Source organism: Protopterus annectens, chromosome 8.part0 (assembly GCF_019279795.1).
Source record: "Protopterus annectens isolate FY-2018-M chromosome 8.part0, PAN1.0, whole genome shotgun sequence".
NCBI lineage: Eukaryota > Metazoa > Chordata > Ceratodontiformes > Protopteridae > Protopterus > Protopterus annectens.
Genome location: NC_056741.1, coordinates 1931465906 through 1931490896, shown reverse-complemented (window position 1 = coordinate 1931490896; position 24991 = coordinate 1931465906). Strand labels below are relative to the sequence as shown.

Sequence of the window (24991 nt, the reverse complement as noted above, 5' to 3'; positions counted from 1 at the left end):
TCCCACCCAGTTTAACAAATACTTCACTGAATCCATTTTACACTTTATAAATACTCCCATCTCCCCTCTACCCCCACCAATTCACAACACCAACAGCTTTAATTTTCAACCAGTTCCTACTACTGCTATAAAAACAAATATCTTTAAAAAACTCAAGCCAACTGCACTGGCTGCAAATAAACTACAAGCTGAATACCTGAAATTAGCATCTGATGCCATTTCAGTCCCTGTCACCATCCTAATAAACCACTCTATCTCAGAACAAAAAACACCAAACTCTGGAAAATTGCTCACATAATTCCACTTCATAAAGATGGCAGCTCAACAGCTCTGTCTAACTATCATTCAATAGCCATACTGTCTCCCCTTTCTAAAATCTTGGAAAAATGCATTCATTCACAACTGCTACAATATCTATTAACAAAGAATCTACTAACTCCCTCACAACATGGATTCCAACCTAATCACAACACTACCACAGCCCTAGTAAGTTTTACCAATACTGTGAACCAACTCCGTAGTGAAGGTTATCTAGTCTCCTCAACTTTCCTTGATTTGTCAAAAGCATTTGACACCGTATCCCATACCAAACTCTTTAATGTCCTAGCTGAACTAAACCTCAGCCAGGCAGATAGCCTGGTCTCAAGACTATCTGAATAGCCTTCAACAAGCAGTATTATGGCACCAAATACTCTCCCACTTCTGTCCATTACTCTAGGAGTCCCACAAGGTTCTATCCTTGGTCCACTCATTTTTACATTTTTCACAAACAAATTCCATACAGCCATAAGAGACGCCCCAATCATACAGTATGCAGGCGATTCAACTCTAATATGCACCGCTCCTATCATCCAACAACTAGAACAAATAACTCAGTAGTCATTTACAGCTATAGAAGCTTAGTTAGCTAATGCTCCACTAATACTAAACTCCAAAAAATAACAAATTCATCCTGTTTCACCCTACTAGAGCCTCTGATATCTCCCCTACATTCAAAATTACCTCGCCAATGGCACCATCATAACTCCAATTTCTAGTACTAAGTTATTAGGGGTTACTATTGATCAGAATATGTTATGTGACATTCATATAGCCCAAGCCGTAAAAAAGTACACAAAAAACTAGGGTGTGTCTACAGGAGCAAACATTATCTCACAGCCAACACTAGAGCCACAATTGCCAGAACCCACCTTATTTCAACATTACTTTATGCAACCCAAGAAAAACAGATATAACAAAACTAGATACTTGTTATAACAAAATTGCAAAGTTTGCTACAGGTGCCAGCTGTAGATCCCACCATTGCCACTCTCTCAGAAAACTCTGATGGCTTGAATTCCCCACACTGCTAAAATACAACCGCCTCAAAATGGCTCAGCAAATAATAAACCAGCCTGAAAAAACTCCAGCCCTAAATAACTTACTAGCACACTACTCTAATAAAAGGACTCTTCACTCTAGCAATAAGGCATTATTACAAATAACAAAAAACAAAAAGCTAGCTGGAGAATCCCTCTACTCCTATACTGTCACCAAAACCTGGAACAGCCTTTTGAGTAGACATCAAATCCAACACTAACATAATCCAATTTAAAAAAACTGCTTAAAGCCCACCTGTCTGCCACATGGATCTGTCCATGTATTGAACCAGGCTAAACAATTACCTTAGAGTAAACCAAATCATCTAACAGACTAACCAAAATACTGTCCTTATACACTCTCACTATACAGTTTCCTTTAGCACACATCAAGCTCAAACTTATAAAGACTGCTCAATCTTGTAAAAACCATACATAAAGTAATCTGCTGACATTACTGCTATGCTTGTATGATTTTTGTATAGCTACCATACACTCTAATTTTTTTTTTTTAAAGAAAAATGCTACGTAAATTTTGTTAAGATTTCTGTTTAAAATTCTATGTAAAATTGTTAGATTGCTTATTCTCTGTATGTCTTAGAGCTTTTCCCCCCGGGCCTCCACTGAAAATGGACTTGTTGTCCAGTCGGACTTTCCCGGTAAACAAATGTGAAATAAAATAAAATATGTTATGAACTTAACGTTAAGAGCAGGGACTTCAAGAGTAGCTGAGGCCTTACTATTGCATTTTCCTTTTAAAAGACCACATATAGACTAATGTTCACATTTTACATTTATTAAGCATCTGACCTCAGGAAACTAGAGCAAATTCAATGTATCTTTACTTGGATGATCAACTTTGTCAAGAAATATGATGTATGTTAAGAAACTGGAAGACTAAAGTCATACTCAGTGTTTTACAGATGTAAAATAGGAGCTTTTACTAAAGCATGCATATGTAATGTGAATATAATAATATATAATATATATTATTATATGCTATACTTATAAAAATATCTTAGCTGCTACCTTAAACCTACCACTTGCAAACCCTGGCATAAATACCCATTAGTATAGTTTGTTACTTTACATCTAGAAAGCATTGTCTCCAAGGCAGACTCCATGCATGGCTTGCCAGAATATGAAATGTTATGCAGGCCAGCTGGGCAGGCAGCACCATCATTATTGTCCTTTAAAAGTCAGTTATATCGTGTTATAGGTAGTTAAAGGTTAAAATCCTTTTTTGCTGGTCACAAACCCCATGAAGGTCCTGTTCTAGACAGAATTTGTATACCAAAACTTTGAACTCGATATAACTTCACTAGCCACAGCTTGTTGCTTACTTTATACGTGGAAACAGTTCCTTCCAGTCCACAAAACTGAAGGCAGCATGAAATACATTCATTCTAATTACTTCCCTACTACTGCTCTAAGTATGTGGTTAGGTACCACAGTTCCTGTCTGAACTGGTTCAGCGCAAACATTGTGAGAGGATATGTAGTGCCTGTTTATGCTTTGTTTACAAGACATTGTCATTCTAATATGTGTTTTATGGCTCACCCTGTATTTGACACACACTACTGTTTATCTACCTTATCTTGTGTCTTTAAGCTTTTCCCGGTTAGGGATCGCCACAGCGGAACTCCGATCCGCTAATGATTGGCAGGAGATTTATGTGATTATAAAATACAATAGATTATTAAAATATAAAAAAAAATGCTTTATTTTTTGCATGTTCTGCTGCAGTAATATTTTCCTGTCATACTTTTGCATTATATTCTGTCATATGTTATATCCTGCCTGTACTATTCCTAAGTCTTTTCCCATATTTGTCTTGTCTTGTAATCTAACATACAAAAGTAAATGACAAAAATTAATCAGTACATAAGCACACATTTTCATTTTTGAAATTGAATATCAGCACCAATTATGAGCTCACAATCTGTTTTCCATCTTTACCACACATGTATATTATTCCTTCTGTTACAGCCATTGGTTAGGACACCTCATCTGGGTTCATTGCAGAAAAAAACTCTTTTAACTTCTTCATTTAATGAAGAAAATTATCTGGCAGAACTGTTCGATTTTTAATAATTTTACCATCACAAATACATCCAGAGTTGAGGTATTCTGTTAGTTTAGAAAGCGATGCAAGAAGGCATTAAAAATGGAACATTATCAACACTGATAAAAATGACAATTTGAAATCATATTTATATTTTACATACATGAAAACTATAAATATTATAGAATTTTTAAACATTTAGATACAATTCTTCTAATTACAATATAATTTTCTCAGTTCATTTTCCAGGGCCCTTAGCTTTGCAGTGTGAACGCTCTACTCATATGCTTTGGAATAACAGCCCTCCTTTCAATGATTATATTCACTGCTTTAAATCAATATCTGAGGTTCTGTATTCAGTCTGGAATCATTGTCTGATTTCACTAGATTTACATGAACTTTAAACATTGTGCATTTACTTTTCATCTTTAAAAATACAGTAATAATAACTGCACAGGTGGTTCATTTTAGGATGTTTGCAATGTTGAATCAGTTCTGAATTGCTTTCTGTGTTATGCAAGCAACAGGAGAAAGGAAAACTGGGTCCTTGAAAGAAAAAAGTGCCATCTTCCTTCATTTCTTGGGATTTGGCACATCTCTTTATTTCCTTATGCATAAATATACATTGATACACAGTTTCAGGAGAGGTGTTTAGCAGTCAGTGGGAAAATGTCAGCTCTTAGTATCATCCAGGAAAAATTCTGCCCATATAGGACAGTGGTGAGATGCCGCTCCACCCCATGACCAGCCATTTGGGATCCAAGGGCTATTTAGTCCTTGCTGGATGACACCCCATCTACCTGTAAAATTGAAAATAAGGCAAGAAACAAAATGTGTTACTTGAATAGAGTACATGCTGTTAAACTGCTGCCTTCTATGTAAAATACAATGTTTAGGAAACACACAAAATAAATCCAGAGCTCTATAATGCTGTTTCATCATGTAAATTATAAATACTTCCTGTATGTGTTACAAAACATGAATAATGTGAAATACTGACTATGAAGTGCTTCATAGTCAGTATTTCACATTATTCATGTTTGAATATTTGCGGTGGTGGTGCTGTGGTAGCGTCGTCGCCTCACAGTAAGACGCTGTTCGGTTCGATTCTCAGCTAGAGTGTCTTCTGCGTGGAGACATGTGTGAATGGGTGTACCTTTGTTAAAGGTTGTGTGTCAGGGCTGATAACTCGGCATGTAAAAATCAACTACCAATCATTAGCGGACCGGAGTTCCGCTGTGGTGACCCCTAACCGGGAAAAGCCGAAAGACACAACAACTGACTATGAAGTGCTTACATATATATATATATATATATATATATATATATATATATGTGTGTGTGTGTGTGTGTGTGTGTGTGTGTGCACATATATAAACTAACACATATGACTCAAGTATTATGCTAACAAGCAAAATAAATAAAAGTGGCAAAAAGACTAGTGTTGAGATTCAGAAACACAACACACTGCACAATCCTGTTTATGTACTGCTGTGCTCTGTCAGGAAGAAGACTGATAGTACAAATTAAGCATGTGGCCATGTGCACTTCCCCAAAGCTGTTTACTGAGATATGTATAATGTGCAGAGTGATTCAAAGATAAGTTCTACTCTACTATATGGGGAGTGAAACAATACAAATACAGAATGTCTTTTGATGACATATACCCATTGATATTGATGGCAGGAGTGGTACTGTTAGCAATAAAGTAAGTACTGCAAAGCCACAGGTGTGTAGGGCTATATGTGGGGTTTTTCAGTTTCAGTGTGTGCATGTTTGTGTGTGTGCAAGTGTGTGTGTGTGTGTGTGTGTGTGTGTGTGTGTGTGTGTGTGTGTGTGTGTGTGTGTATGTTTCTAGATGTCTGTGTAACAGCATTGCATGAGCTGGCAGGTAGGACACTAGCACAGTTACTTCTTCCTGCACAGAGTTTGATTCAGAGACACGCTAATGAGCTGCTAATGTGCTTTTGTCCACGTGGGTCTTTCGAGTTTCAAATCATTTTCTTATAACCATAATGCTACTAGTGCATCATAGTGAATCATTTCTAGTGTTACTGTGATCATATCTTTGAAAACACCCCTTAAGAAATAAAATCTTAGCAAACATCTGCGACTGTTACCCCTTCATTATGCTTATCTTTACGGTAAAAATGTAATGCAAGATATACTCATTGGTACTGCACACATGAAAAGATACATCAGCTAATCTTATTCTAGTTTCTAAAACAAAACCATAATTAAAAGAAATAAAAAGGCATACCCCCGGATTCACGAATCCTCCGTGTAAGACTAAATAAGTCTTACTCGGAGACTGCAGTTGAACGGTATGACGTCAGCGTGCCATGCATATTCATGAGGGCACACTGACTCCACTCCAAGTCTAACATGGACCGTACATGAAGGCAGGGGGCATGTCCGACTGCTGAGCAGTCCAAAGGTCCACGCCCCTACAAGTGTCTGAATTGTGAAATGTCAACACACATGAGCGAGTCCGCTCAAATGTCCACGTACCCAACACTACACTCCCTGACATTGTAAACCCCCAGTACAGTTATAAAAAGTAAAACTTTAATTTTTTTTCTAATTCCCGATATAGCTGCCCATATTTGCGAGTGTTTGTGCGGGTGTGCCCATTGCTTAGCTGCAGTTAGCAATCTCGACATTGAAGAGCAGAATAAGGAATGTTTATGCAAATTAAGCCAAATAGCAATAGTGTAGTGGTAGAGCCTTCGTACAAAGAGGAGGCATTCACGATTCAAGTCCCACCACTCCCCTTTCTATTTCATGTTTTAAATTAGTAAATTAAATAATTACTGACATATATGATAACAATTTTACTAAAAAGCATTGAAATGGCCTATGTATCAGTGAACAAAATGTATATTTATGAAGGATCCTGACATATAATTGCCTGCAGTTAAGCAACGCTTTACCCAGCACAATATAGTTGCCCATAGCTAAATTGCGCTTTACCCAGCATAATCGGTTTGCGCAGAGATGCGTGCCACGCCAACCAGCGCACCGTAGGGCAATGTGGAGCAATGTAAAGCAAAGTTGCGTAAACACAGCCACACCCCCTAGCCTGTCTGCACAGTAGAAAAATAAAAAGCAATGATAAGTTTTGAACCCAGGACACTGTGCAGCATAATCAAAGTACTGAACCACTAAGCCATGACAGCTTAGGATAAACAGCCACTGTTAACATACATATACTTATAAATGGTAGATTAACCATTGCTAAGCAGGTCTGCAGTCAGCCGAGAATTTTCAAAAATGGCCAATCACAAAAAAGTGCGGGAAATGCGGCATGTTTAAGCCCCATAGGCAGGAATACTCACCATAACTGATTGTAGCTCCCATCTGCAGTTGGAATGGCTGGTGCTGGAGAGGGTACTTGCTTTTGAGCGCAACGCTGGGGCATCGAGGAGTCAAAATACATGGTTTGGCTCTTGCCCACCGTCATGAGTCAAGACTCCTGCAAGGCCAGTTCCAAGGGACGGAGTACAAAGCAGAGGCTTGGAACCGGTTAGCTCATGATCTCACAAGTGCCACAGGTGTTCCTCGGACTGGTGAGCAGGTCCGTCACCACCATGCAGACCTGAAGAGACAGAAGCAGGACCTACTGAACTAATGGATACAGGAGGCCCGTGACATGCAAGATGCCCCACTACTGAGTAGGTAGCCATGGAATGCAATATGTAAAACATGCTAATTTAGTCTATATAATGGATAGGTATGTTTCAATATCCTTTCATTTACTTCACAGCTGCAAGTGTCCGTGCTGCGAATCAGCAAGCCTATGCAGATAAGCTGCTAAGGCTGTGACACCAGGCAGGTTAGTAATTATTCTGCATGTATTTTTATATAAAATAGGTGAGAGAGCCTGAAAGAAAGTGCTGTAGCCCAATAATACAGCCATAACATGTCCTGAATAATTCCTGTGCATGTACTGTTATATAAAATAAGTCAGAGAGCCAGAAAAAGAGTGTAGTAACCCATTAAGAAAGGTAAAATATGTCTGGAATAATATCTCTGCATGTACTGTCATATAAAATAAGTGAGTGAACCTGAAAAAGAGTGTTCTAACCTATTAATAAAGGTATAATATGTTTTGAGTATGTCTTCCGTATGCACTGTAATATCAAATAAAGGAGAGAGCCTGTGGAAAAGTGTGTAATGTAATTAATAAAAGTATAATACTTGGAGTGTGTCTGTGTCACTTACTTTGAAATGTTGTTGTACCCTTGCATTATACAAATAGTACTGTTTTAATAAGTGCTGTCAACCTACAGTTCAGCAGTCCCATCTAAAGTGGTTGAGGGAAGTGCCAGTAGCTGTGAAGCATATATACAGTCCTCAACAGTCAGTTAATGGCTGGCATGCATAAGTAAATCTGGCACACGAGTAGCTTGTTAATGTGTTCCCCAGAAATGTGAGTGTGCTACATGAAATGTAGGGTTCTGTACAAATTTAACTGAAAATGTCATGTGAACACATCCAGATATGTAGATATAGAAATATAAATAAAATCAATAACTATGTAGCAGTAACATCTGCATCTTGGACAGTTAGTATGTCAGATATAGGTCAGGTATATAATAAACTAGCCAAACCCATTACACAACCTAATGCATGTTGCCAAGTGTAATAATACATGTAGGAGATATACACCTGCAGTCAATAGGAATGTAGTGTAGACTAAAAGTACTTATAAGATGTTAATTGAGGTTTCTTTCTACACCCTACTGTATGTGCATAAACAATGCAATTCAACACCTCAATGGGTATTTGTAATCTCAAAACATTTGTTGGAACATATGTCCTATTGTTCTATAATTATCTGCATTCACTTTGATGCATGTGCCCTGTTCAAACATCACAATCTTGGTGGCCTGTTGCCACCAATCATCCCTGCATGCTGTTGGAATGTCCACTGTTGTTCAATATATGCATGTGTTATGCTTGCTGTTCAACTGTTGGAACCTTGGTGTGTTGGGTTAATGGGAATATTACTGCATGCTGTTACAACTAATTTGGAATGCTGTTGTTTATGTTGTAATTACACACACCTAATCACAGAACGTATGGGAAGGCCGGTCCCAGCGGACCCACCTGTCCCTCCTCAGCTGGCGATTGCACCTGGCACCAGCAGTTCCGGTGCCCAGCCCGGGCTCCCCTCCTCCGTTGGTCTTGTGCCACCTTCAGGTGGAAGCACTGCAGGGGATAGGGCTCATCCCCCGTGCAAGCGTGGGCGGAAAAGGGCCACCTGTCACCCTCCGAAGGGTCCGGGCTGTGGTGCATAGGGAGATCCAGAGTTCAGTCACTGATCCCCTACGCCAGCTCGAGGTGAGAGTGGTGCATCTCATGGGTGAGCCTGCCTGTCCTACGCAGCCCCCAGCACAGCCACCCTTGGGGCTGTGAAGGAGCAGTGGTGACTGCCCATAGGTGGGGATCTCAGTTCCACTGTTACCATCTGTGGGCTTATGGACTTGCGATTTCCAAACATCCGTCCCCATCAATTGCATTCACCCACCCCATGTGTCATACTCTGCCACTGTATGCATCTTGTTTGTCTTGTCTGTTTACCTCCCCAACCTACCTCCCCAAATATACCTACTTCCTCTACCTCACGTTCCACTCTCACCTGAAAAAAAAAAGGCAATCTGTTCCCACAAAAATATTACGCCCAATACATAGCTGCCCATTTCGCACACATGTCCGCTGGACATGTAAACTGATAATTATAATTGGCAGTACAACATACTTTGTTGTCCTCACCCCTCTCTCAGGGGTGGAAGGTTTCAAATTTCACTCCAAATTTATTGCATATGCACAGCTGTTGCTGGTAAAGAAATGGGCAGCTATGGACCTTCCCTACACCCGTCCTGCACATCCCGAGCTTGTTTTCCTACTGTCTTTCCCTCTTTGTGCCCCCTTTTTCACCACTTTCCTATCTCCCCATTTTCTTTTCTTTCAAAGAAATTAGCATGGGGGTTAGTGGGAGTAAGCACTTTTAAGCAGTAGTTAGCAGGTTTAAGCAAGTGTGCGCATGTGTGCGCTTAGCTAAGCATCGCTAAGCATCACTCAAACCTGCTTACAACTGCTTAAAAGTGCCTTAGTCACTCTGCATGGCAGGGCCCTTGTTCTGCTGAGCAGCAAAATAAAACACCTCTGTTAGTCTCAAACCCCAGACCTTGGACACACTAGACTGCATAAAGTACCACTAGGCCACAGTAGATTTACAGCAAGTTGGTGCTGTAATAAATATATCATGCATTACAATGAATGAATGTAAAGGGAAAATAGGAATGTCATAACACAAATCTTGTTCTGTGGATCTTTACCAGTAGTTGTTGTGGAATTGCATGACATGACTGTAAAAAGAGAACCAGCCATTCTAGCAGGAAATAATGTTACAGTAGCACTTTACAAACCCCACACAGTATCAGAGCAGGATAAACACTGGCATATTTGAATAGGGCAGAGGCCATACTTCGCAACTGTGATTGCTTTTCAGGGATGTCCCTGATTCCTAAACAAATGTTAGATTTGTCCCTCAGAATCCCTCTGAAAAGTACTAATGGTAGGCCGAAGAGTGGGGAATTACACTTATTGAATAATGTCAATAAGTAATATTACACACTGCATGCACATCAGAAAAGGTGTATTAATACATATGCTCTGATTCTCTCACAGTCTCAACTTAATGTCTGTAATATATTACAGGTGTACCCCACTTATATGTACCTTTCCCTGAGGCTGTTCAAATATATATCTGAGTATATCAGAGGCCTGGCAGAGGCAGAAACACACAGGCATTTCAGCTTGTCTGCTGTTACATACTCAGAAGTTTGCTTGAAACTCCAAATAAGGGCTTGCAACACAAACATTTGAAGTAGTTTATTGGATAACGCTCACAAAGTCATACGTTTTCGAAACATTTCTTCTTCAGAATCTAAACATCAAATAAGAAAAAGCGCTAATATATACCCTGATTACTAATCATTTGTCCAATAAAAACTGATACTTATTAACATTTGATCATTAATATCATAGGAACAAGCAAAATTTGCTTAAATATTAAAACCAATACATAAAAAACGAATTGCCTACTCCTATGAAGAAATACAAGAAAAACAATAAATAAAAAGTGTTTTAAAAATTTTAAAAATCTAAACATTTTAATAAAATGTGACTTATAAAATGAGTATATATAAAAAACACCCAATACTCGTGTTTCATTACTAGAACACAAAAAAATGTATTGTGTTATGCAATACTGCCATCTTGTGACAGATCTAAAAAGCACATGAATGCATCATAATTTAATGGATCTTAACTTGAGTACAGATTTGATGGACAAAAAAATCATTCAGACCTGGAGGCTTGGTGGATTTCAAAACAATCTGCCAAAACAGTTCCCTATAGTCTAATTTCGCCTCCCACATGACTCCTCTTATATCTCTGGGAACAGATTCCAAAACAAAAAAAGAAAATACAGCCTGAGGACAAGTTGACATGTGTCTAAATAATGCATTATTAGTATTCTGTGTTCTAATTCCACATAAATGCTCATAAATACGACACTTTAGTTTCCTCTCCGTCTTCCCTACATAAAAGGAGGTACATTGATTGCATGTAGCAACATAAACTACCCCAAAATTGTTGCAATTGGAAAATTCACTACTTATAATGCTTCTGTTTCTTCCTGCTATATATATGTGGTTTCCGTTAACAATGTAGGGACATTGTAAACAAAAACCACACTTGTAAGTACCAAACCTACAAGCACCACAACCTTTGGAGGAGGAAGTCCCAAACTCAAATAGTTGTTTAAGATTTAGATCCCTTCGATAAATAAATTTTAAGGGGGGCTGTTGGTTTAATGCTAAATCAGTGATTTGAACAAACCTTCCCCATTCTCTCGTAATAACTTCCTTAATCAGTCCAGAGTCTCCTGAGTAGTCCAAGATATAAGCTCTGTCCCAATTATTGGGAATGTTGTTGTTTAGAACACTAGTGGTAATTAAGGGAATGTCTTGCCCCAAAATAGGGGCAAATCTGTCTTTTCTCCTTGGATTACAACTTCTAAAACTTCGTCCAATGACTGCTTTGGATATGCTCTATCAATAAACATATTGAGCACTTTACCACATTCAACTAAAAATTCATCCTCATTGGAAGTCATTCTGCTCACTCTAATTATTTGCCCTTTAACTAAATTCCTCTTTTGAAAAAAACGGATGGCCACTTTTAAAATGTAAGTAGGAATTAGAGAAGGTGTTTTTACGATATATCTTTGAAGAAACCCCCCAATTAACCTTGGTTAGGGAAATGTCCAAATATATTAATTCCTCTGAATTGAAATTAAAGGTAAAATCTAAAAAAATAGTGGTCCCTTTAATATAGTTTAGAAATTCAAAAACATTTTCTTTAGTATCGGTCCAAAAAATACAAATATCATCTAAAAATCTTTTGTATAAAGACCAACACTTAGTAAAAGGGCTGTGAATCACATACAGTTTCTCCCACCAGGTTAAAATGATGTCAGCATAAGTGGGTGCACATTTGGCCCCCATAGCCACACCTTTGTTTTGCTTGAAAAATTCTACCTGAAAAAACATATAGTTGTTGTTCAAAATAATTTCCATAAATAGAAGACAGTTCCTAAAATCATCCTGGGAGAATATACGACTATCCATCATAGACTGCTCCAGCCACTGTAACCCAATGTCGTATGGAATGGAGCCAAACAAATCCACAATGTCTAATGTAACAAGGGTGAGATTGGGAGAAAATAAGTGGGGTTTAACAGATCTCAAAAAATCCCATGAATCCTTTAGGACCGTATCACCAGAATAGGAAAGCAATTTAAGTTTTTCATTAACAAATTTTGCCAACGGGGTCGTGACGGACCCCTCAGAAGAAACAATCACTCTTAAAGGAGGATCAACAGAATCCTTATGTACTTTGGGTATACTTACATTTTAAAAGTGGCCATCCGTTTTTTTCAAAAGAGGAATTTAGATAAAGGGCAATTAATTAGGGTGAGCAGAATGACTTCCAATGAGGATGAATTTTTAGTTGAATGTGGTAAAGTGTTCAATATGTTTATTGATAGAGCATATCCAAAGCAGTCATTGGACGAAGTTTTAGAAGTTGTAATCCAAGGGAGAAAAGACAGATTTGCCCCTATTTTGGGGCAAGACATTCCCTTAATTACCACTAGTGTTCTAAACAACAACATTCCCAATAATTGGGACAGAGCTTACATCTTGGACTACTCAGGAGACTCTGGACTGATTAAGGAAGTTATTACGAGAGAATGGGGAAGGTTTGTTCAAATCACTGATTTAGCATTAAATCAACAACCCCCCTTAAAATTTATTTATCAAAGGGATCTAAATCTTAAACAACTATTTGAGTTTGGGACTTCCTCCTCTAAAGGATGTGGTGCTCGTAGTTTTGGTACTTACAAGTGAGGTTTTTGTTCACAATGTCCCTACATTGTTAACAGAAACCACATATATATGGCAGCAAGAAACAGAAGCATTATAAGTAGTGAATTTTCCAATTGCAGCAGTTTTGGGGAAGTTTATGTTGCTACATGCAATCAATGTACCTCCTTTTATGTAAGGAAGACAGAGAGGAAACTAAAGTGTCGTATTTATGAGCATTTATGTGGAATTAGAACACAGAATACTAATAATGCATTATTTAGACACATGTCAACTTGTCCTCAGGCTGTATTTTCTTTTTTTGTTTTGGAATCTGTCCCCAGAGATATAAGAGGAGGCATGTGGGAGGCGAAATTAGAATATAAGGAACTGTTTTGGCAGATTGTTTTGGAATCCACCAAGCCTCCAGGTCTGAATGATTTTTTTGTCCATCAAATCTGTACTCAAGTTGAGATCCGTTAAATTATGATGCATTCATGTGCTTTTTAGATCTGTCACAAGATGGCAGTATTGCATAAGACAATACATTTTTTGTGTTCTAGTAATGAAACACGAGTATTGGGTGTTTTTTATATATACTCATTTTACAAGTCACATTTTATTAAAATGTTTAGATTTTTAAAATTTTTAAAACACTTTTTATTTATTATTTTTCTTGATTTTCTTCATAGGAGTAGGCAATTAGTTTTTTATGTATTGATTTTAATATTTAAGCAAGTTTTACTTGTTCCTATGATTTTAATGATCAAATGTTAATTATCAGTTTTTTTTGGACAAATGATTAGTGAATCAGGGTATATATTAGCGCTTTTTCTTATTTGATGTTTAGATTCTGAAGAAGAAGTGTGTCGAAAAACTTATGAATTTGTGAGTGTTATCCAATAAACTACTTCAACTGTTTGTGTTGCGAGCCCTTGTTTGGAGTTTCCAGCGAACTTCTGGTTGTTTATTCGTGGTATTTTGGTTCACTTTCATCTCTTTTTTGACTTGGTTGCTGTTACACACTCTGCAAGTAGCTTTGGAACGAGTCCCACAAGCATACCCTTATGTAGGAGTACAACACAGAAATATCAAAGGATGTAGCCATGTACTGTTAGCAACCAACTGTGACAATGCCACTGTTCTAGTGCAGAAAAGACCGGTGTGGTGCACAGACAAAGAATAATAGGCCAACCTCTGGCTACCATCTGGATATGTCCACAAGTGGGAGCTATGCAGAAAGACTACTTGCCTTGTTAGACTAACAGGTACAGAGCAACCCTGTATGTTCAGCAAGATAAACATCACACAATAATATATAATGCTCTCTGTACTTCTGCACCCCTACCCAAAAGAACAATATACCTGTGTATTCAGGCTCTACCAAGGATGTAGGTAGGCATACTCAGTACTGAAATGTGTCCAGTTGTCTTGAGCAGCCCGTGCTAATGTCAACACAAATAAACAACAAACTGTTCAGAAGTGAGGTAATTAATATTTACAGTATAGTAGTTCACAAACAGTTCATGTGCCAGAGGAACACATTGCAATAACTACTTTTGTATGGCAGTTAACTGTCTAATTAGAAAAGAAAGTACATACTCCCATGTATCTTGTGTAAGCATGTGGTGGGGTGAGTAAAAGTCTACACTGACAAGTGTGTACTAGAAGCAGCAACATTCAGGTTTGAGTACAACATGCAAATCATTGGCTATAACACTAGCTTCAGAGATAAGAAGTATACCAACCTTCTGACTGACACAACAGTGTCCACATGGGCCTCACTTTGGAAAGCTGAAAGGGCTACACCTACCTAACCTAGCATTTTATAGCAGTGGGCTGCTATGACAGTGAGTAGTGCAATTACCACACAGCAGGCTGCATGCAATTAGTGAATGGTGGGCACCAATTGGTGCAGAGGCCATCACATGCACATGTGCAGATACCTAGAAAAGCAGGCTGTACTTGCTGTCTACACATGCAATAATCTCATTGCAGCAAGAGAGAGAGAGAGAGAGAGAGAGAGAGAGAGAGACAGAGACAGAGACACAGACAGACAGAGAAACACAGAAAAAGAAAGAGTAACAGACAGAGAAAAGAAAAAGGAAAAAAAAAAACATTTCCTTTAAAAACAAACGGAACACAGCAATACAAATGAAAGGTATGTAACACATATGTATTTGCTGGCATGTAGTAGATGTTTATGAAGAGTACTCTACATACTGTGAATCATCCATATGTGGCAGCAGTATGTATCTCTATGTATATGTACATGTGCATAGGGCAAGGGACATACTGCAACTGTTTGTGAAGGGTGTACATATATATGTTGTTGAAGGTTGTTATGTGCATATGTCTGTGTAGGTTGTAGTGTGTGGAAAAGACAATAGCATGCAGTGCTGGTATATGACATGTGGTGGTTAAACACTGTGGGTATGCTCTGTCATTTTTGCAGTGTTGTAGCCAGTGAGGCCTGCTAAAGCTACTTGGGCTGAGGACACCTTCAATGCAGTCTGCACAATACTGTGCAATATTATTACATAACTGTATATCTCACAACTGTCACATAAGTAATATACCCACCATGAATAGTGGACTGTATATGTGCCTGTATGTACATCTATATGTACAGCAATGGATGTTTATATGTATGTGTGTATATATATATATATAAATATATATATATATATATATATATATATATATATATATATATATTGTAGATATATATAGATAGATATAAATATAATATAGATATATATAGATATATATAGATAGATAGAGGGAGAGAGACATGGGGCATACATACTGCGACAGGTGCCTGGCGACCAAGGTATGGACTGAAGCTCAGTGTTGACACTGCAGTGCCATCCCTTCTTGCCAAAACACTGTACCCATTAACTACCACATAGGTGGTAGTCTACCTAACACTGAAGGTGTTATAAGGGAACATGGGACACAGGTGGACAGTAGCCTCCCCTTTGATAATCACAGTGCCACACTGGTCATGTACTCTGTCTATGTGGTACACGTCATCACAGAAGGTGTGTCATCTAGGGAAATATAGGTCAGTGTGCCCCTCTACTTATCACACTTAAAACCCATTAGAAAGTACAATGCCAACTACAGCAACTGGAAAGGCCACAGACATGCAGACCGACTCACAGAACCACAGCTACACTCTGTTGCATACCGCCTACTCAGAGGTGACCTCTGCCTAACATATAGAGCTATGTCACACCCATAGCTGTTGGACATCCTCCACGTAAACATATTACAATCCCTCCCAGATACACACTCTAGGGCCCTAAACCTTGTCAGCTCACTAAACAGCACATGCTGGAGGGATAGAGTCCTAACTCAGAGACATCCATACTCTGGAACAAACCACCTATCAATAGCAAACAAAGCTCCTCATTAGCAGTTGTCATAAATACTCCTGATGATTGTTTGGGAGATAGGAAATACACCCTGGGAATCACCTCTGTGGCTCTGGTTGACAGGGGCAAGTGAAATTAAATTACATGTGTGTCAAAGGCCAGGGTAGCATATGGCTAGGCTGCTGTAGGCCCTAGGGCCAATAGCGTATTACCTACCCATGACACAAAGCACACACACATGTACTTAGTGCAATAATTGCTATGTGAGGTTGACTGAGTGTGATGGTGAATGTGTTGGTGAATGTGTGCAAGGTCTGTAAAGGTGTGATAGCTTAGTGTGAAATTGTTTCTGTCATGGTAGTTTGTGTCCTAGCTGTGATCCCAGAAAAAGATGTGTATGCTATTGCTAGGCAGAAAAAGTAGTATGGCATACGGTGTGATGTAGTCCCTTGTTGCCGACTGTGGTGTCCCATTGTAGGCTAAAGCAATACATGTATGCTTAGTGAGTGGTACTGCTGGTGAATCCAACTCCCATATGAACTGTAGTACTACCTGAAGCTGTAGGCCTAAACAGTACAGTATGGTGTATGTTCACATTGCTTGGAAACACTGTTTTATTGCTTTCCTGTGTCCTCACAGATTACATACCTCAGGCATAAGGTTTTGTAAGTAGTGACACACAGTACTGTATGGTACACAGGTAAAGCTCATCTGGGTTGGCATACATTTGTGTGTTGTATGTATGTCTGATGTGTGTGTAATTATGCCTGTACCATGCCCTCAATCATATCTGTGTTACAGGGTATACGTGTGTATCTAGCAACATGTATAGTCTACTACAGCAGTATGCCACCTATATCAACAACTGTGCACATATGTTAGGCAGGGGTTTGGCATCAAAGACTACTGTGGTATACTGGTAATACTGTAACTGTACTTTACATTCATTGCAATGGATGACATCATTCTCCATCCATTAGCTTGATATATACCTTCTGTGGCTAGGTGGTACATTGTGTCACATACAGTGTGCCATGTACTGTTGTATAGTCTTACATACTGGTTTCACTTTGTTGCTGTGCAGAACATGGTTTAATATATAGAATGTGCCAGGCACTGTCAGGCAGTTGTAGGCTGAGCAGTGATATGTGGTATTAAAAGTGTGTATCTACTGACAACCAATAGGTTGCTATATATGGCATTTCATTGATGTCTGTACTTTAGAATAAGTGTGCCACATGACTTGCTCACAATTATTGTTTTATTGTCTTCCAAGGACGTGTCTCACAATCACAAACCTGCGTATTCCCCTGAAGAGGAGGAAGTAATCCTAGACGCCCTAATACAACATCACATCCTGCTGTTCTCCAGAACCAGCCAGGACCAGCATGGGCGCACTGCATGTGGCAAGATGTTGTCCATCAAGTGAATGACGTAGGCATGCATAACCGGACTTATGAGCAGGTACGCCATCACTGCAGTGATTTAATTAGACATGTCCGGCAGCATGCCTCCAATGTCCACAGACAACAGCTTGCCACAGGTGGTGGTGCAGCATCACATCCACCCCTCACCAGAGTGGAAGAGCTGCTCCTCAGCATGGTGGCTCCTGGCCAACCACTACAACAGACGTGTCATCATGGAGGCCGGAGTCACCCAGCAAGTTGACTCAGAGCGTGCAGGTAACATGGCATATCTGTAGACTACTGTTAGCTCGATTGTTAGAACATGCATTTGTCAGATGTGTACTGTGTATTTAGAAGATGTGGAGCCTGGTGTCATGCAATACTGATAATTTGGTACATAATCTGTATGCCTGTGACTGTCACCTGTTGTACTACTGTAAAATTGCAAACTCACAGCAGCAATGCCATAGTTGTTGACACTGACAAACTGTCTCATATCCTTGTAGGTCCCTCTGGTGTGATAGCAAGATAGCAGATCCATGCTGGTGAGTGTTCTACATTTAATATAGCATATAACATGTGCATGTCATAGGAGAGTTGTAGGCCATATACACATGTAAAACACCTACACATAATGCATGCTCTGCATGTTTTCTGTGGGACTATGCACATCCCAGTAACATGAGTAGCTGCCTCAAACACATGCAATACACAGAACATCCCAACCAATTGTGGTACACTGTAGTGGACAGTGTATAGGCAGAGTCAATACACATGCACACAACATACACCACTTTGTCATATGCAGTAAGTGTTAATATGATACACATGGCATATTTAGACACCTGCTGTAAGGTCAGACTCCAGTATCCCAAATGTCATCAACACAGCACACATACTATACCTGAGGGGCAGAGGCCTATCATGGGGTGGTGCGACACTCTTCAACACACAACACATTCATGTTAGGCAATGCTCCCTATTGAACACCTTACATACCCATGTAACAACTGCCTGTGAAATAGTTAATGTAACCATAGTGGTGCAGGTCAGGTACAGCAAGATATTTGCCAGTGTGGCATACAATAGTGGCCTTGAGTGACCACATGATGCTGCCTGATGATGGCTCATGGTAGTACACTACATCCAGTTACAGTAACTACAGTACTACACATAGCATGCATTGCTATACACCTGACAGTTGTGTGCATCCGGCCATGGTATGTATACCTATGAGTGATGGTGCACAGGACATTGGAAAGCATGTCATACTTGCACAGCAATGTTGTGTCCATGTACACATTGTATTCCAGGGTGAGGCCAATCATTGAACAACACACATGCATCAAAGACATGTATACTGTTATCAACAAGGACTCTCTACATTTGCACTGCATGCTGTTGAGCAACACACATCCTGCATACTGACATGTGTGATAGGACTCTTTGGCTTGTGATTCTGTACTCCTCCATCAACCACTAATGAGTATGTTCTGTATTGCTGTTGGTGTGTGTGTGTGTGTGTGTGTGTGTGTGTGTGTGTGTGTGTGTGTGTGTGTGTGTCAACTTTACTGAGTAGTGTATTTGTGTGCATGTGTGCATGTGTTCATGTGTCCATGTGTGCATGTGTGCATGTGTTCATGTGTTCATGTGTGCATGTGTGCTAACATCATGTACAGATTGTAAAGTGTGTTTCCTGTCTTCCTCTCACAGGTGCTGAGGTTGTGTTGGTTGAGTGCAGCAGGGAACCTGAAGTCACCGCCACAAATAGTGGACATGATGATGCATGTGTTGTGGCACAGGCAGGTTTGACAGGGTCTGTCGTTGGTCCGCCAATCGACAGTACACAGCTTTCCACCCCATCTATGTGCACATTCATACTGCCAATACATCCCTCATCACTGATGGCCTTAGCTGAAGGACAGCATACAGTAGGCATTGACCAGGATAGTGTGGTATCTATGGCACATGCATCCCCTCACAGCAGCCATACCCAGACTCCTGGAATGGTACCACATAGGCAGATGTCCAAGAGTTCTCGTGGGAGCACTGCTGGTCGTAATGCCCATGGCAGACGTGCCCCCACAGGTCTTACAACCTCAGGTATGTTCTGGGCTGTAATGCAGGCACAGGCACATATGGAACGGTACACCAGACAGGGACTAAGGGCACAGAGAGCCCATAATACCTCTATCAATGACAGTATCCGTGACCTTGACGGTGCCATCCGTAATTACACCGAGGTCATTGATAGACATTGGGGGGAGACACTAGATGTCCTCCACAATGTCATGTCCATGTGCCAGGACAGTGCTGGACGGCTGAGATGTTGACATAGACATATGCCAGCAACATCATCAGCTGGCAGTCATCGGGGATGACACACAATTCACAGCCGCTCCCGTAGGGGCTGGGCTGTCAATAGACCATCCTAGAAGACCACGTGCACGTGGCTCTGGCCAGTCCCAGCAGGGACATGGGTCCATTCGACATCCCTCTGTCTCTGATGATAGTACCCAGTCTGGCTTAGTACCCGATACTGTCCATGGCACCCCTGCCAGGCACAGGTACTGTGTCCTTGGCCAGAGACAGTGATCTGTACAGCCTGGCAGGTACAGTCTGTGGCTGTCCCACAACCTCCCATATTTGGCAGCCACATGGTGGAACTGTGTGCATGCAGACACACACACATAAACCAAACACCTAGGGCTAACACATACACACACACATTACATCAACATTGACCCATGCTGTACTGTTGTCCCTCACACACACACACACACACACACACACACACACACACACACACACACACACACACACACATACATGTCGATTGGATGGGTCATTGTCAGGCTCTGGCAAACCAACAACACACCCTGTGCATATGATGAAACTGTGCCACCTCCTGTCATCTGTAACATTGATGCAGGAACTGGCTAACATGGTGCTGATGCACAGGGTGACTTAATAGCAGTGTAGCAATGTTAGCATGTTGTCAACAGTAAAGTGTAATGATATCCTTGTAGGTATATCTGAGCAGGCATGATGCATTAAAGCTATGATTATCAATGTAGTATTGTTTACACCAGTGTTAATTCTAAAAATGCATTGTCTGCACATGTGCCACTTGGCTGATGTGTGTAGTTCTGGCAGCATGTGTTGGTGAGTGGACAGTACGTGTGTGATGTGTGCAGTACAGATTTGCAGGTGTACATTTGTGAACATGGTGGAGGTGCACTGTCTGCATGTATGTGCATAGTGGACACATGGGAAGGGTGACATGCCCTGTATTACACAGTGTTAACACTTCATATTTTCTATTGGTGGCCAGTATGCATTTTACTACACATATGTTTCAACTTGGGTACACATGTGTGTATGACATGGTTTGACACTATGCTGTGGGTGATACTGTTAATATCGCTCATTGGTTTGCATTCTGGTAGTATACACAACCTCAACAGCCTGACTTTAACCAATCGTTAGATGATGTCTTGACAACTGACACACAGATGTAGGATACACAGTAGCATTTGAATCCTTCTGGTACTATACTATACCAGTAACCAGTGGTATTGACTGTCACCCATTCCTGGGACCACTCCTGTTTGGCATGTAGCCCTCTTAGGTACAAGCAAACACACTAGGGATATGTCCGTCCACATCTGGTAATGCATACAGTGGCCTACAATGCATTCTCCGGATGAGACACTTATCCCCCACAAGGGTATCATACAGACAGATACCTGTTGACCAACCCATGCTGTAAAGCTATAAGCCAACTATAGCATAGTCATCCACATTTACTAAACATAGTATCCTGACAGTACCACATAGGTAGTAGCCCACAACATGTAGAAGGGGTACCGATGTGTACATACAGCCACATGTTATGTCATCTGTCCTTTGGTATTCACATTTCCAAAGGTATTCTGATGTCCCTCGGTGTATCACATAAGCAATAAGGGGTCTGTATGCATATCCACAAAGTTGTTGTACACCTATAATGAATGCCCATTATTGACAGACTTTGTTGTGTTTGAACATGTCTGAAATATACCCCAGGCATGAACCCTCACTCACACTATTCTATAGAAACTGTCATGGGTGTGTGTGACACAGATGACCTAGGCCACAGATCACTACAGTGGCTGGCCTTGTCACAAACATACATATGTGACCTAAGATCTGGGAAGCAGCAGCACAAACTGTCAATGGTAACAGATGTATTCATGTAGAAAGCAGGCTTCACACCTATGAACTAATTGAGGTCACATGTACATATATGTATTTGCCACACAGATACCTGAAGTGTGCAATGCACATACTGTTGTTTTATTGATATGTCATACAGTAGTAAAAGCAAAACCCATGACACATTGACCAACAGTGTCACACACACTTAGCAATTGCAGGCTTCAAACCCCTATCTAACTATGTTATGGTACTAGAAAGATATGCATTAACATGACGCGCTATATGCTTTACTGGGAGTTTTCATTTCCACTGCTGTATTTGTGGGATGCTGACATCATCAGACATGCCAAAGACAAATTTATCTCTTATACAGTGTTTTCCTAGTCTCCAAAAAGAGCACTCCTCTCAAAGGAAATCACACACAAACATACTCCCCCCCCCACACACACACACACTCAGCAACTGCAGGATTCAAACCCCTACCTAACTATGTTATGATATTAGAGAGATATGCATTAACACAATGTGCTCGATGCTTTAATGGGAGTTTTTATTTCCACTGCTGTATTTGTGGGATGCTGACATCATCAGACTTGCCAAAAAGGAATTTCTCTCTTTTAAGGCGTTTTCCTGGTCTCCAAAAAGGGCACTCATCTCAAAGGAATTCGTACACAAACATACACCCCCACACACACTCAGCAATTGCAGGATTCAAACCCCTACCTAACTATGCTATGATACTATAGAGATACACATTAACATGACACACTATATGCTTTATTGGGTGTTTGCTTTTCTCCTGCTATATTTGTAGGATGCTGACATCATTGGACTAGACATGGTTATGTGTGTGCACTTTGTTTTAAGCAATCCCAGGACTGAACCATGGGAGACAGCAAGTGTTAACAGCTTGAACAGGACTCCACAATTCTTAGCTTGTGTGATCTATCTGTGGACCAATTGCCAATCCATCATATGATAATACATATTTATGCACAGATTGTTGATTTTGTGGATATGACATGTGTCTGGGATGTTGGAAAAGGGCTATTCAAAGTCTATGTGGGACGTGTGTAGCTCCTTTCAGTGATGTATGTCCTGGGTGGCTGCCTTGCAAACAGTCTAGCAGGTTTGGGAACCATGATCTGCCCATGACCAAACCAAAGTTGGTAGGGTTGTGTGTTTGTCGGCTTCCAATAGCTCTGTGTATGACTTCAATCATGATGGACTCCATGGCCTTGCAGATCAGACTTCATAGGCTTATAGGACTATAGTTCCCATGGTCTGTTGTGCACCAACACTTGTGGGGTGTGCCATATGTTGCTGTAACCCATTCAACAGTTTCATATCCTGTAGAGAGGGTGAGGCTCAACAGACTGTTCAGGTGCAGGGTCTGTTTGTTCTGCAGTTCACTTATGACACATATAGGGAAACAATGTAATCCAATTGATGCCATGTTTTCAGCTTTGGAAGGAGCTGTTTACCCATTCTACATGTGATATTTCCTGGTATGATGATAGGTCCTTTTGTCAGTGGGAGGTGGGTATGTATGTATGGGCCTGTCTGACAGGATGTTGGCATTGTCAGTCATTTACAGTTGGCCCTGACTCAGGACATATATGAGTGTGCATTGCTATTTATGACATAGCTGAAGGAAGTGTCATGGTTCTGTCTGGACTCCTTCACAGATAATCTTTCCAAAACACCAACAAACCTAAGCACTAAACCCCTGTTATACTCTTTTACACACTTAACACCCTACTGATCCTTTTTGATCAGTCAAAAGAGTATTTCATCATAATATCCTGACATGTCCAAAGGTCAGTTTCGTGTGTACTCTCCAGTCCAGCTGGTGAATATGGGAATTTTGAGGTAATGTTACAACTGCCTTATGTACACAGACAACCCTCTCCTCCCAACAAACTCAGATATGTGTGAGAGATGCAACTATATAGACAAACAGTAGACTGAGCTCTCTCGACCCATGACTGGCACAGTCTATCAGGAGGTGAAGGTAACCACACACACCACAAATCCAGTCTCACATAGACCTATAGCAACAGCAAACCAAACACATTACCACACAAAAACATACTCGGAGGCTCTAAATAAAAATCTGCCTAAGCAGCAGAGACTTCCAAAGCAGACACCCAAACAAATGCTACCCCACAACAATACCCACATATCACAGAGTTCACAAAGTCAGTGTGCCACACAGTCCCTGCCCTTAAGGCTAAACAACACACCTAATACACTTGTAATGTGTGACTTTATTGTCCGACACACTGACATCTCACTCACCAGGCTGAACAAGGAGAAGGTCACTTTGAGCTGTCTGTCAGGTGCCAGGATCCGCCACATAACACATGCACTCAGGTCACTCCAAAGCAAGTACAAATATGGCTCCATCATTGTCCATGCTGGTGTGTTCCTCCCTGGACTACATGAAGAGAGACATAGAGGAGCTCTCTGATCATGTAGCCCAGGCCAGTATGACCCTGACCTTGTGTAGCATCTTACCCCCACCAAGAATGATGCCACAGTATAAAGACAAAATGATCAATTTTAACAGTTGGCTAATGTATTGGTGTCATTCAAAGGGGATCCAGTGTCTGTCAGCCTGGGATGACATGCTCGACAAGCCACGTTGCTTCACTAGGGATGGCTTGCACCTGTCACCCCAGGGCTTTTGAATACTGGCTAAGGCTCTTGCCACCCCCATAGTGCCTTTTTTAGGCAAGGCTCAAAAGACAAACCCACCTCCATAGACAATACAAGGTAAAAGAAACTAAGGGCAATGCTGCTCAATGCCAGAAGTCTAAACCTGAAAATGCACGCACCCAAGGCTCTCCTCAGTATGGAGAATATCGATATCTGTGCAGTAACAGACACCTGGTTCAAGGCTCCCGAAAGCACCCCAGCACTACCAGGTTATACTTCATACCATGCTTTTCGGTGACAAAACTCGGACAGACCAACAAAAATAAGGGGAGTATCCATATACATCAAAGATACACACACCTCCAGGTTAGTAGCACTGCACGAAGCATTGGAGACCATCCATGTGCAACTAGCAATGGGCAAAACTGCCTTTCAGTTTGTAGCCTGCTACAGACCACCCTCCCAAACTCAGGAACCCCACTCG

The 24991-nt window shown here is 40.6% G+C and overlaps 1 protein-coding gene across 1 annotated transcript in view; it reads right to left on the bottom strand.

The window, feature by feature from the left end:
• Positions 1–2457: 2457 nt before the first annotated feature.
• The window catches only part of LOC122809733 (endonuclease/exonuclease/phosphatase family domain-containing protein 1-like), a 318686-nt gene continuing 296152 nt past the window's right edge, over positions 2458–24991 (bottom strand). The window contains exon 8 of the mRNA XM_044081440.1: positions 2458–4223. Coding sequence (XP_043937375.1) covers positions 4096–4223 — 128 coding nt within the window. The 3' untranslated portion in view covers positions 2458–4095. The remainder of the gene's footprint in view (positions 4224–24991) is intronic.